Source organism: Cavia porcellus, unplaced genomic scaffold (genome assembly GCF_034190915.1).
Source record: "Cavia porcellus strain 051 isolate PalLab524CR breed Dunkin Hartley unplaced genomic scaffold, mCavPor4.1 scaffold_31, whole genome shotgun sequence".
Classification (NCBI taxonomy): Eukaryota; Metazoa; Chordata; class Mammalia; order Rodentia; family Caviidae; genus Cavia; species Cavia porcellus.
In genome coordinates, this window is record NW_026947514.1 from 34409323 (window position 1) to 34424717 (window position 15395).

A 15395-nucleotide genomic window follows, 5' to 3' on the forward strand; every position below is an offset into this window, starting at 1 on the left:
TTGCATTTGCCTTTGTGTGGGGGAAAACGGAAGTGATTGAGTTTGTTATATGATGCCGAATTTGTGGGCAGAACAAATTTTGCCAAACACTTTTGTTTGCGAATTAAACTGTTGGAAACAGAAACATTCAGGAACTGAACTATTACTGTTATTGTGTTATAACTGAGGTATCTAAACACCAGGCAATGTCACTGAAAATTAAAGCTTGGACAGTAATAACCTATCAAGTACATCTATACACAAATACATTCTACTTAAATGGCACTCTTTAAATAAAGATAACAAATTTAGGTAAAGGTTTCTTTATGTCATTTAATATCTTATAATTAGGTAAAGGTAACTGACTAAACTTTTTTTTTTTTGTGGTACCAGGGATCAAACTCAGGACCTCGACTTTGGTAGGTAGGCACTTATGCCACTGAGCTAAATCCCAGCCCTAAACATTATTTTATACTAAAATAAAAATTTAAATGCATTTCAGAAATAATAGCAAAATCTAATGGTTCTAATACAGTAACATCATGATTATCATGCTAAAATGCTGTGTTGCCCTTGATTTCAAATTTTCTCCATAAAATTTCATAATTGTTATCTGTTAACATTCTATAGGAATTTTTTTTTCTTTCAATAGGAATTTGATATCTAAGACAATGATGACTGACAATGAAATAACAGTTCTCTGATAATACTGCATATTTCAAGGTGCTTGATATCCTGCTCCTACTACAATATGGTATGACTGATCTTCTGGGTATTCAACAGCTTAAGTTCGGATACCAAAGCTAAGAAAGGTAACAGGGTATGAAGGCAGCCAGTATTCAGAATCTGGCCCTCCAAAGTCAACAAGGATGCAGGCCATAAGGAGACCTCTTGAAAAGTTCCTACAACTCCAATGAGTCACTCAAACTCCTGACCAGGGAGATTGTTGGACCCCCAGAAGACAGGAGTCAACTAATGTATCGTGTGCAAAAAGAGAGATCACCAAAGAAAGAAATGTCTCTCATTCTTTCACAGGAAGCCATATGGACAAGCAAGACTGTAATCCACCCTGGCAATTGATACTGACAGAGGAGCTAAGTGGTTCCATACATGGTCCCAAAAGAATCCACGAGGAGCCTTAAGTGATCTAGAGATATATATATATATATATATGGAAATATATATATATATATGAATATATATATGTATATAGTGAGAGGTTAATTTTGATTAACACAGGTCTCAGTTTAACTTGGTGTTAAACACCTAACCAAAAACTATAACCAAGAATATGCATAAACATAATAGTAATACATGGTAAATATAAAAAAGGAGGCTCCAATTACTGCATTGATTCCTGTTAGCAGTCTCCAGCTACACCTGCAGCTGGCAACTATTACAATTCACTGAAGCTAAAAGGCCACAATGGCAGTTATATAAGCTCAGAAACAGTGCTTAAATTCCTTAGCTAAAAATGTCCTTCAAAACCATACACTCGCCATCTTCTTACAACTGACACTAGAGGGACTTGTGCACGAATAAATAAAACTTGTCATCTTTAGATAAATAATTCACATCAGGTTAAAAAAAAAGGATCTTAAAACAATAAAAAAAATCAGACTTATAGATAACTTACATGAACAGACAGCTCTACCACCCAGCTGGTTACAATTCCTATTCCGGTCCCTTAAAATAGTATCTAGACACCGTTCCTTCCCCAATTTTTATTCTGGTTCTTATGTTTGAGCCATACATTCTTAATCTCTTGGTAAAACTGTTTTTCCTGCCTAGAAGCTGTCAAACTCCAAATGGTCATGAAGATGGAGCCAACAATGAATGATCAGTCTCCAGAGAAGGGTCACTAAGTGCCACATTCCAACATGACATCTATCAAAGGCCCCTTAGATTAGCCCTCTAGAGAAAGTTCTTGACTGCCATTTCCCCATGTGTACCTCTTTCAGCAGGTAGTACTTTGCCCATTCTCCTTTAGAGGCAGTTAAGGATACTGTAGAAAATAGCTTATTTAGTTAGCTCATGAGAGGAAGCTACTTAGAGGAAGACCCTGAGATGAGTTGGGTAATCAGGAGTACTAACAGGAATTTAAATAATAATAGTGAACCAGGACTTTGGACTAAGAATGAACCTCCCCCCAAGCAACATGAAATACAGCCCCATTGTCCTAAAGAGAGGCACAGCTACCTCCTACTAAGTTCCTGAGTTCTGAGGAAATTGCAGTACAAAGTATCCAGTTTTTTTTCCTAAGACCTCAGTTTACTGAAAACACAGTGTGAAACAACTGGGTTAGAGCCCTTAAGTTTTGCATCCTGCTTACCTATGAGTGACTACAGATGAAGTAGCCTTGGTGGTCACCTACTCAGGACACCTCCTGGAAATCCAGGAGCTGGATGGATGCTTCTCCTTGTTTCCAATAAAATTCTCCTCACTTCCTCCTTTTGTTCATGACTTTATTTCTTGATGCTATGAGACCATGAATTGGCACATTTAACATCTAACATTCGAGAGTTGTATTTTTCCTATATTAACTATGGACTGTTAATATCAGGAAGTTTAAATTATGTCTCTATTTCTGCTACTAAGTAGTTGTATAGTGCTGGATAAGTTCCTCAGTATCTCTGAATTCCAAAATTTATCTTATTTTATTTTAAATTTTTTCAATTAATTAATTTTTTGTTTTTTTCAGATAGGGTCTTCCTATACAGTTCAGGCTGGGCTTGAATTCACTATGTATCCCAGGCTGGCTTCTACCTCTTGGTGAAGCTCTTGTCTCAGCCTCGTGTGTGCTGGGATGATAGGCATGTAGCCAAATATATCTTTTTAAAGAAAAATCCTAGGAATAACAATGCACTGTTTCCATATTGTGTAAGAAAATATATCTTATATTTTATTATGCCTGATAATATGGGCAATTCTTTTGAAGGTAGCAAGAGGAATTATGGTGGCCATTATTGAATTTTTTGTATTTTGTTTTAAAGTCATGTACCATGTTCATTCTTTTGTTTTGATGGACTCTATTTTATTTTGTCTCATTTGGTTTTATTCTCTTCAAAAAGAAAATATATCTTATGGAATATTTAATATACACAAAATGTTTATAAATAGTTTGCAAATATAGCTAACACTCAATATTTGAAGCACCTGTCTCATTAACCTTCACTGTACAATATATTAGATTCTCTACCTTTAAAATAAAAGGTGCAGTAAGGAAGGGAAACTTTAGTCCAATTCAATATAAACAGTTGCAGTGTATTACACTGATTGTCAGAATTATAGTAGGTGATAAGAACAAGAACCCAAGAAGTAGAATCACATGATTTTTTTTTTTTTTGTTTTTGTACTGGAAATTGAACTCAAGACCTGTGCTTGCCAGGCAGGCACTTTGCCCTAAACTAAATCTCCAGTCTAATCATACAAAATTTAAAAGCCAGATGTAAGTCTTCTTAAATGACAAGAATAGGACTGTTATTCCCTTTATGTGTCATAGCTTAGTAAGGGTTTTGTGAATGCTGATGTCTTAAGGTATTTGTCTCCCACCTTCAAACATAGGGCCGAGTTCTACCTAAACTATTTCCTTGAGGAGCTTTGTACAGAGATTTCTGTATAACAACATTCGGTTTCATTAGCAAATGTCCACAGTGGAAGAAAAATGAAAAAGGAGGCAACCTACACAGAATATTAATAGGCAGTAGAGTAAATATATCTTACTTCTTTTGCTGGATTCCTGGCAGATTTCCATTAGAACAGTTATAAATTCTTTCATTCCACATTCCACCTCTGCATTCTAAACCATTCACTCTTGGCCTCTTTGATACAGCACTTTAAGACTGAGAAAGCTTTCGTGTGCATCACTTGCTTAAAAAATAAATCAAACTATTCTCCTGTTACAAGGTATTGCTATCACACAAAAGGCACACACTAAAGATTGGTACATTTTTCTGAATTTTCTATACCTACTTAAGAGTTTAGTGTTCTCACCATTTTCAAGATACATTTTGGAGTAAAATATAACATCAGCATTTATTATCAGGAAATATCCATTCCATATCAATAGTGTGGAACTCACACAATTAAATATTAGTGTATTAAATTAAGAAAAAAGTTATTAAGACAGGGACCACCACAGGGAAAAAAGATGAAGAAACTCTTATACCTTAGACCCTGAATTTTCATCCATTAAACACAATGGTGTGCAGAAAGGATGAAAAAACAGGCAGGGATTACCCTTTTATGGCTTGTGTCTAGATGTCCCTTTCAGAATCTTATGCAGTCATAGGTGGGGCTATTCAGATAGCTGGATCTAGGATGTGGGGTGTTGGGATTAAGTGTGTGATGCTGGGATTAAAGGTGTGTGATTGCTAAATTAGTCCACTGACTGGTTTGGCCCAGTTCTGGGTATGTATGGCACCACTCAAAAGGCGGCTGTAAAGGGCCAGAAACAAGGCAGGCCTGCTGCTTCTTTGCTCCTTCACTGCTTTGCTGCATTCTTCCCACCATGAACTGTTGCTCTTTGTGGTGCCCCTCTGCTATGCCACCCTGCCTTGGAGCCAGCCAATTAGGAACTGAAACCTCTAAAAACTGTGAGCTACAATAAACCTCTCTTCCTTTGACTTTGGGTGTTGGGTATTTTGTCTCAGCAAAGAGAAAAGTAAGCAAAACAAGCCCTAACTTATGTTTTTCTTCTTCATGATGGAACCCCAAAAGTAAAATATTTTCAGGAGCACTCAGCTGCAAGCTTTTATAACATCCTGTGAACCCCTGGAGCGATGCCTAGAAGTCTGCACTTGATTGCCCTAAATGTGTAGTCACTTTGGGTTCCAGGAATAAAAGGGCTTCCTGGGACAAACCATCCTATGAGATCATCCTAAATGGGAACAATTACTTCATGGTGAAAACTGAGTTGTCCCTCTTTATGCCCCTCCATCATCCCTCCAAGTAGGAGCGATCACCTCATGGGAACCAGATTGCCTACTAAAAATGACTCCTACAGAACCAGAATCGGGATAATGATCGACCAGATCCTAAATCTACTCCTACAATTAATGAAAACATGTCCCTCCCTTTGGTAAGAAGCTAGCCTAATTTATCTCTCCTTCCCCAGGAGGATAATCCTCCCTCCACCCTAAAACTTGGTCTGCCAATATATGCTTCCTGGGTTACTTCTCATTTTTTGATCATACGTTCATATGATCTCATGTCAGATAACCATTTTCATTCATGTTTTTTTGTTTGAAACAAATAAAATTGTGAATAGGAATACCACAACTATTAGTTCCTGAGGAAACCAGAAAAAAATATTCCAGCAAATGTAAAAACATAACAAAGTAAAATATCTTTCCTATTGTAATATGTGTTTCAAGAAAATGCCTATTCCTAAAAGATATAGGTACTTCTATAACTCTTTGGCTTAGGAAGAAAATGACCAAATGGTGATGTTGCCTGTCTCTTTAGCAGCAACTCTACTTAGTAGTTTAAAATTTCATAATTGTACAACAACAACTTTTCAAAGTAAAACAATACTTACTTGTCTCCCACAATTCCCAAGTTGATTGTGGGGTAACCATGTTCCTGAATTGTTGCTAGGAGGGTTGAACGATTGCTGTCTCGAATCTTTCCTGGTAAGAGGTCATCTTCAGGATTTAGCAGCTACAAAGCCAAAAAACCATCACTAATTATTTTCTTAGGTAATGTTGCCTATTTCTAATGGAAAAAGACAGGTGTGCTAATAGCACTTCTAGCACCTATAATAGTATCTGGCACATAGAAGGTATATGCCCAAAGAACCTGTAATAAACATTGGAAGTAAAAGATGAGAAAATGTTCCTACAGAATTTATAAAAATCTAGACATTTCAATTGTGATTGAATATAGTTTAATGATAATGCTCTGAAGATAGTGGCCTTCCTTGTAATGGTTACTGGGCCAACCAAATAAAACAATTATCTTTTTTCCTCCCAGTATTATCTTCAAATTTACCTTTAATGAGAACATCTGTGGTAGAGACTGTATGACACAATATTCTCAAGTATGAAGAGAATGATCATTTTACCTTTTTTCCCCCCAAGATTTTTGAACTCTTTTCTGAAGTGAGATCAATAGTATTATAGATATTAAAACCCTCTGAAGGAGAATTTTTTCTGAGACTAACTTAAATAAAAACTACTTTGCTGCATATATCTATAAATCCATTACTCTGAGTTGAATTAATCTTTATTTTATTTTTTATATTTTTTGGTACTGGGAATCAAACTCAGACCTTGCGGCTTACCAGGCAGGCGCTATACCCCTGGCTGAAATCACCTATAAAGGCTGAATATCTACTGTTAATATGTTTATGAAGAAAACCAGAAGTTTATTTTATGTTGGGTATTCTAATGTAGTCAGACTATATAGTCGGAAGAGCTTTGGATTGAGACAGGATTAAAATTGAAATTGCCCGACCTCTGGTCTTAATTTTTTCATTTATAAACTTAGTTATAATAAAAATTTTCCAGGTAGTTATGAATAATAAGATAAGAACACTTAGTTTATGTAACAAATGTGACTGTCTTTCCTTTCTTCATGATATTGATGTTTAAAGAGAACCTACTTTCTCAATTGTTTCCCATTGTTACTTCTAGGTGCTAGTACACATGGAATTAGTTCACAGAGTCAACAAACACAGATTTTGATAAAATTCTTAAGTGAGAGGGCCCTTAACAAATACAGATACATGATTACAAAATACAACTTTAACTTTTGTATTAAATTTAAGATACATTTTGACTTAAGAAGTATCATAAAGTTTTAAAAGTACTTATTTTCTTGTGGTACTCTGGAATTAAACGCAGGGCTTCAGAAATGTGGTGTTCTACTACTATGCCACAAGCCTAATCCCAAAGTACTTCTTTGAAGTGAGTAAATTTGAAATATTATTTTAGGGTGGAGGCAAACCTGCACATCTGAGATGCTTAGGCTGTTCTCATGGTCAGTACTCAGGGTTATATATATCAGTTTTCCTAAACAATAGCTGCAAGCTCCTTTAATTTTCTCTTGTCTCATTAGTGATGGTATGAGCAGATTTTTGGCTTAATGTTGAAAGAGCAGGAGCTCTGCAATCAATAGGCTGGAGAAAACACTTACCATCTCATAGTGTTACTTGGAGATTTTCCTTAAAAATATTATACTAATTTAACTGGCTGCCATTAACACTGCAACTCACTTTTATCCTTAGGCATTGGCAGTGCTTGGGAAATTGTTACTGCAAAGTTAATATGAATTAGTTTGCTGATCTTAATTAACAGTTATTAAAGTCATTTAAATTTTATGAAGGCCAAGGCTTACAGCTCTTTAGCTTCATTAATGAGACAAGTTGGTTTAGAAAAACTTTGTAGTTATATAATTTTTTTTCACAACAGGGTGCTGGCATTAGGGTGCTTTCTTTGCCATTCAGGTTCCTCTCTATTATTCTGCTCCAAACAGTCACAGAAATAACAGAACAATTAGAGATCACTAGAAAATAAATTATTTATCTGTAAAACTGACATAATGATTTAACAGCTGGTTAAATGAGGGTGTAGATTTACAAGTTAATCACAGGAAAATAAACTATAAATTGTGGTGGGCTCAAAGTGGGAAAAGAGTACATTCTAATAGGTTTACTCGTCAGTTCTTTGAGCACTGGAATGGAAAAATAGAGATCTGAAAGAAGGATTGGAAGATGGAGGGAGAATAAGAGGAGAAAAAACAGATCTCCTTGAAGCAGCAGAGCGGGGATGGCAGTGGAAATGGGTAATTGAGTGGAAAAAGCCTGTAGTAAGTTAGTTTTTCTCGAGAGACTGTGCCCTACCTCCTCAGTTCTCCTTTCAATGACAGCAATGAAACAACCACTCTTTTGGTGTTTTAAAAGGGGCTGGGGATTTAGCTCAGCGGCATAAGCACCTACTTTGCAAGTGTGTGATCGTGAGTTTGATCCCTGGTACCGATAAAAATGAAAAACACACACAAAAAAAGCTGTAATGCCTTCTTTAATCTGTATGAAGATCTATGTAAAGGAAGGAAGAATACACAGACTCATATAATACTATGCAGCTAACAAAAGAGTTTTTAAAGAGACAAAGTAATAAGAGTGCTTTCATATAACGTTCAGGTTTTTTTTTTTTTTTTTTGCTTTAAACAGAACCTCACTATGTAGTTCAGGCCAGCCTTGAACTTTAGGCAGTCCTCTTGCCTCAGCCTTCTGAGTGCTGGGATTGCAGGTGTGTGCCACCAGACCCAAGTACTGTTAATTTTTTAAAGGAAAATATATGCATAGTATGATGACAGCTACATAATAAACAATATAAACTTATGCTCACAGGGAGAAAAATGGAAAGAAAGAAATCAAATGCTAACATGTTTGAATTACAGCATGGTGATTTTATATATGATCTTCCCTCTTTTTTTTTAAAACATATTTGTTGATAACAGAAAATACTCTTAAAAAAGATGCACAAGCCAGTAGTGGTACTGGCCTTTAATTCTAGAATTCTGGGAGGCTGAGGCAGGAGGGTTTTAAGTTTGAGTTCAACCTGGGCAACATTGGAACTTTTTGAGAGTGTCTCAAAATACAAAATGGGCAGTAGCAACTCAGTGCAAAGGCCCTAGGTTCAGTGCCCAGTACCATCAAACAAAGACACAAACAAATACAGCCCCCTAAAGATGTACATATGATGTCAGTACAATAAATTATATGATAAATACAGCATGGCTGACTGGAATAAAGCTTACCTAGGTATTCGAAATAGGAAGAGAACAAATATGGTGAGTGTATTAATGGACCTCAAGGAAGAAGAAATATCTAGACGATGCATAATATTTTCAAGTGACTGACTTGTAATGAGAAGCAATATGTAGAGACATGAAGTCTGATTAGATGCAATAGGTTGATAATGGCCTGAAATACAGCAAATGACAACTAATTTGTTGAATTACTGAGTTAATGAATGAAGACCAGAACTAAAAGTAGGCCATCAAAGATTGCAAAACAATAATAATGTCGTTGGTAAGAATATGGAAAAATATGCACTTCACAGTAATTAAGAGAAGGTTAATCAGTATATTTTTGGAAGCAATTATGCAAAATATAATCCAAAGCCTTATGATAAGGCATATCCTTCAACCTAGCAATTATATGAATTTAATCAAAACATGCAAATAAATTCAAATGTTCATTACAGTAACTTCTATTTCACTGGTGAAAAATGGCAAACAAAACAAATCCCTGACAAGTTAATTATGTGAAACACATCCAATAAAATTGCTATGCAGCTATCAAAGATGAATTACAGATATATGTTACTGACACTGAAAGATATTTGTGATGTGAAATTTTAATGAAAAAATGCAGATCATAAAACAGTAAAGCACTGCCACGTTTAACTATATCTGTATTTATATGGTTATATAAATAAGACTGTATGGCTACATAGCAAAACCACATCAGGCGGTTTCTTTCTCATTTGTACATTTCACTACAGTGTAAGTTTCATGAGGTCAGAGATGGTTGTTTTTTACTTAATACTATATTCTATGCAAATAAAATAATACTTGGCACATAGTACAGACAATATATAGTAAGTAAATTAATGAAAGCTTATTTATATTTTCTAGTTTCCTGAAACTAAATTGTTAACTATACTCAAATTTCTTTATATTAAAATAGATAGCATATACTAAAAAAGAATTGAAAGCAAGATTTTAAAGAGATATTTGCACTTTTTCATATTATTTGCCAATGCCAAAAGGTAGAAGCATTTCAAATGTTTAACCATAGAGTAGATAAACAAGATATGATATACATATACAGTAGAACATTATCCATCACTAAAAAGGAAGAAAATTTTGATACATGTTACAATATAGATTAACCTTGAGGGCATTGTGTTAAGTGAAAGACACCAATTATAAAGAGACAAATACTGTACAATCTTACCTATATGAAGATACCTAGGGACAGAGGGTAGAATGGAAGTTTCCAGAGGCTAGTGTGAGAGGATACTGGCAAATTATTAATGGATAGAGTTTCTGTTTGGTAAGATGAAAAGACTTCTGATAAGTGGTTGTACAAGAATGTGAGTATACTTAACACTGCTGAATTTATGTTTAAAAATGATTGTGAATTTTACTCTAACATTTTAAAAATATTTAAAAAGGTCACTAATGATAAAAATAATTTTTAAGAATATTAATATTGTCACAAAATGAGGCAATGCAGGAAAGAGATAAGTACAGTGAGTGAGATTAGAGGATGGTAGAATATCAGATATCTAAAGGTAGTTATCCAAAATAAGTTGAAAATGGAAGCTTAAATTTACAAGAGAGGTCAAAATTGGCACCACAGATAAAAGAAATTATCTGTGTGTATTTGACATAAAAGGAAAACTCTAAGGAGGATTTAGAGAGCATATGGGGCCAATGGACCCAGAATCCTGGAGGACACTCCATTTAGGTCATGGTAGAAAAATAAATAACAATAGAAAGAAAAACAGTAGTAGGGCATCAAGAGAGAATAGTCACAGAAAGAGACAGATTCAGAGTGGTGGCTAAGGAATGTAACTGATATTGAAAGGTACAAATAGGTTAATAAGGATGACTACTGGAGGGGAATTTGGTATTAATAGGTTATCAGTGCATGCATAAAAGCAGTTTCTATTATATAGCAATGAGGTACTAATCATAATTTTTTCAAAGAAGAAGTGAATAATGAGGAAGGAAAGGCAGTAGGTATAGACTTCTCTTTTGACCAATCTAGTAGTGAACAGAAAGGGAATAATGTAGTAGCTCAAGTATGAACAGGGTGTTTAGATACAGATTTTCTTATGATAATGGTAATCTCTGTATATTTTGACAAAAAAGTGAAGGAACCCTTAGAGAGAAAACAAAGACATCAAGAATAAATAAAATGATTTAGAAATAAAAGATTCAAGGAAGGTTATAATAACAATGGATTCATAAAGTATCTTTTCCTTTTTTGGGTTGGAACAAATGATGATATCTGAATTTGAGGTAAAGGGTAGGGATGATGAGGCAGGCCTCATGTAGTTCATTTTGAACAGATTTTTAGAACTTTATTTTTAAATTAGGGTGGTAAGATCATCTGCTAAGTGTATGAAAGCAGGACTGCTACTGATGTTTAAAGCACATTTGGAATGCATGACTAACTTGTCCACTGGAGAAACGTGTTAGGAAATCAATAAGACATTTACAAGAGAATCACTGAACAAATTTAAGTTTCAGATTAAAATTAAATGACAGACATTTAAAGTTGGATAGGCCATCATAATTTTGTGAATTTCTCCAGTAATGCTTTTAAGCTTAGGAACAAAATGGAGAAGGTGGTGGATGTAATAATTTAATTTGGTCATTAGCATATAAGTAAAGAAATAGATTAAAGGGTTTAAAGCAAGTACTAGTGAGGGAAACTTTGAAGTGGTGAGCCATGACCTTTAATCTAGGCAAGCAGTATAGCTAGAAGAAAGCAATGAACTACCTAATTGGATAGGTTTCAGAGTCTGCCACTGAAAATTTGGAGAAAATAAATTTAAGTGGGAAATACTGTAACATAGAGTAAAAATGTCATCATAGCCAAAGACTTAGATGGAAAATCAGTCTGTACTACTTATACAAGATACATGACACTGGGCAAATTGTTTTTGAGTATTGATTTCCTTTTTCATAAAATGAGGATTAATCTCTTGGATTTAGTTGAATCATTAGGCAAATAGCAATACTGGGTATCATTGTCTTTAAACTTCCTTCTTTTTTTCTCTTATTAGTGTGGGTAAGGTTTTTTTTTTTTTTTTTTTTTGTCTTTTTTTCCTTTTTATCGGTACCAGGGATTGAACTCACGACTGCCTGCTTGCAAGGCAGGCGCTTATGCCGCTGAGCTAAACCTCCAGCCCCCAACTAAACCTCCAGCCCCCTAGGTAAGGTTTTAATAGTTACATTTTTTTTTTTTTTTTTGACTTCCCACTTGCCAGGCAGGCCCTTGTGTTGTTAAGCTAAACCCTTGTCCCTAAGATTACAGTTTTTGTAACATCTTTGGAAGATTCCAAAGATGATTACACAGAGATCTTTAATTTTATATACCTAAAATTCAAACTTCTGGACTGGAGATGTAGCTCAGTGGTGTAGCACATGCCCGGCATGCATTAAGCCTTAGGTTCAATTTCTAACACCACAAAAACACAAACTTGTTTATATAGGCCTCTGTTACTGACCATGGCCAGGAAAATGATAAAAGATGGAACAGAAAAAGCAACGACACAGTAGAGATTAATAAATTTGATTCTGTATGTATGTGTGTGTTTTGTGGGAGAGAGGGAGGAAGGAGAATGAGAGGGAGAGTGAGAGAGCGTAAGATTATTTCAGTATTTCTAATAGGTTATTTCAAAGTTAGTATGTTTGAAACAGAATCCCTGATTTTTCTTTCTTTCTCTTTTTCCTCCCTGAGATAGGGGCTTACTATGTAGTTCAGGCTGGCCTTAAACTCTCTGTAGCTTAGGTTGGCCTCAAACTCATAGTGAACTTCTTGTCTGAGCCTCCCAAGTCCTGGGATTAATGGTGTGTACCACCATGCCTAGCTAATATCCCTGATTTCTATTGCCTGTCCTTAGATTTGCTCAAGGAAAAACTTGAGTTCATCTTGACTTTTATGTTCTCTTATATCCTACTTTTAAATCTCCAACAAGTCCTGCTAGCTTTATTGTCAAAAGATATCCTGGGTCTATACTTCTCTACTGCTACCTTCTGGTCTAAATATTTCACTATAGCAATGAATTCATCTCCTTATTTTTCCTATTATATATGCTGTGCCATACAGAAGCCAGAATACTCTTAAAATTTAAGATATATTATGTCCTACATTGTTTTCCTGCCTCAAAGGACCTGTAGGATACAATGATCTAGCTCCTATTACTTCTCCAAATTCATCACATTTAATTTTACTTTTTGCCACATTGACCTCCTGTTTCTTAATCGTGATAAAGATGGATTTTGTTGTTCTCCCTGTCTAGAACACAGGTCCCCCATGTGACATATACTCACAATGCCTTCAAATCCCATCTCATTCTTGTTTACCCTATCTATAACAGAAGACTTCTTTGATTAGGTCTAGATAGGAAAATAAAATATCTTCTAGATATTTCAAATAGAGGGAGGTGAGAGAAATTTTTAATGCAGGACATTCATTATAAATGTGTTGTAAAAGTTGGTGGAGCAAAAGGAGAAAATCATATTCTCAAAGGTGTGACTGCATGAAAACATTATTGTCTTCAAGGCTGTTGGTGGGTGGAGTGACAGTCCGGAGTTGAGGGGATTGTACTTCTGCTGATGCTTCTACCTTATAAAGGTGGTAAAATCTAATTAGATCAAAACCACATAGCCTTGTACATCTAACTCGTAGGTTTCCAGGCTGACTGTTATAGGGGACAACATACAAGAGGTGAATGGGGTTAGTTTTAACAGATAATATCTGGTATATACTTCTACTGACACTGTATCATCGTGTCTTTACTTACTTTTCTTCATAATATTTATCACTATTTATTTATTGGTGAGTTCCCAATTATAAAATAAATTCTGCACAAGCAGGGAATTTGTCTATCTTGCTTGTTGCTGATCTACAGTATCAGATATGAACAGCACACGGAGTGAGGAAGGGTGGTATGACCTATTGGAGAGGGGTACTTTTATTACTGACATTGTTTAGGATTGCCAGTGCATGGTGATAATAAAAAGCAGATTGACTTTTAGTTTTTTTATTGTTTCTTCTAATTTTCTATAGATAATGCATTATCTAGATCTGCTTCTAGTTTTGCTACCTTAGAAATTTGATATAGATGAAATATCATCTCATTACTAGACAACTTCTTTCTTCACTCCCTCCTTTTATTTTCTTCTCCCCATTCCTCCCTCCCTCTTTCTGTGGTACTGGGGATTGAAACCAAGGCTGAACTATATCCCCAGACCTTTTAAAATATTTTATTTTGAGATAGGTCTTACTAAGTTATCCACACTGGGTTTGCATATCTGATCTTGCTACTTTGATTTCCCGGAGTACTAAGATTATGGGTGTAGATTACTCTGCTTGGCTAGACAATACTGCTTATGTTAAAAATGATCTTCAGCTATATCTCCAGCATATAGCTTGAGTGATACTACAAATGAACTATGAATACCTAACTAGGCATTTACCATGTATAGGACCTAGAAGCTGCCAAAGATTACTATAAGAAATATTGATTCCTATATACAGAACATGAGGCTTCTAAATCAGGGTGCCTCCCACACACTCCTACTGTGAGTCTAATTCCCTTTACCTAGCTGTCACTTGGAGAATAATCAAAACAGCTGTATATGGCTATGTGAACTGATAAAAGTACTAACCTCTTTGAAGCAGAAAGCCTATATTGCTCTGCTGGACCTGAGTTTCTTGTTCAATACCTTTCCAAGTAAATGGATTCAAGGTATGGTCTAGTCAACATCTTATTGGTCTGTCTGATTGTTTGACCCCCCCCCCCTTTTTTGTGCTAGGGCTTCAACCCTGGGCCTTGCACATGCCTAGCAAGTATTCTACCTGTGTTCTACAGCCTCAGCCCTCAAATCTGAATGTTTAGTTAAAAGAACTCTTTAGTGGTCATTATAGCATGTAACAGATGCTCAGTATATCCTTATTGAGCAAGTTCATGAGTCTGGGAATTCATGCCAACAATCAGTTAATGGTATTATCTAAATTTTACTATATATATATATATATATATATATAGTAAATATATATATATAAATAAATTTATATATATATAAAAATAAATATATATATATATATATATATATCTTGTTGAAATCAACAAATGTCTAAATTAGTTACTTTGTGTTACAGTTGATAGATCTATTTCCTTAATCATGAAAGAATTTTCTCATCCTTGACAAGGTTATACAGTTAAAATATTGGACAGGCTTTGAATAGTATTTACAGACATCTTCTTTGGTATTGTTTGGGTTGCTTAAGGCAACGGTCTTACTTATCATAACATGTTAGTTTTAAGAAGTACACATATGTGAAACCAAACATATCAAGGGAAATCAGAACCAGCACATAAGGGGACCTTGCATTATAGCCTTGTCACACTAATAGATAAATGCAATTTCTTTTGGCCTCTGGAAGTAAATGAAAAAAATTATTTTTGTGGGGAAGGGCTATTGTTTTCTGCATATCTAAGAATCTCAAGCCATCAGGAGAGATACTATGGTTTATTTATCTCTTTTATCACCAATTTCAAGTATAATGCCTGACACAGAGGTATCCAAGAAACATTTGTTGAACTACACTATACCACATGATTATGGCAAAAGCTAATTTTGAGGGTGTGAATGTCGAGCAA

At 35.1% G+C, this 15395-nt stretch overlaps 1 protein-coding gene across 25 annotated transcripts in view; it reads right to left on the bottom strand.

The window, feature by feature from the left end:
- The window catches only part of Gphn (gephyrin), a 531921-nt gene that overhangs the window by 48477 nt on the left and 468049 nt on the right, over positions 1 to 15395 (bottom strand). For all 25 annotated transcript variants that reach the window (XM_063241465.1, XM_063241478.1, XM_063241474.1 and 22 more), the window contains one exon: positions 5519 to 5640. In XM_063241465.1, the coding sequence (XP_063097535.1) occupies positions 5519 to 5640 (122 nt within the window). The remainder of the gene's footprint in view (positions 1 to 5518; positions 5641 to 15395) is intronic.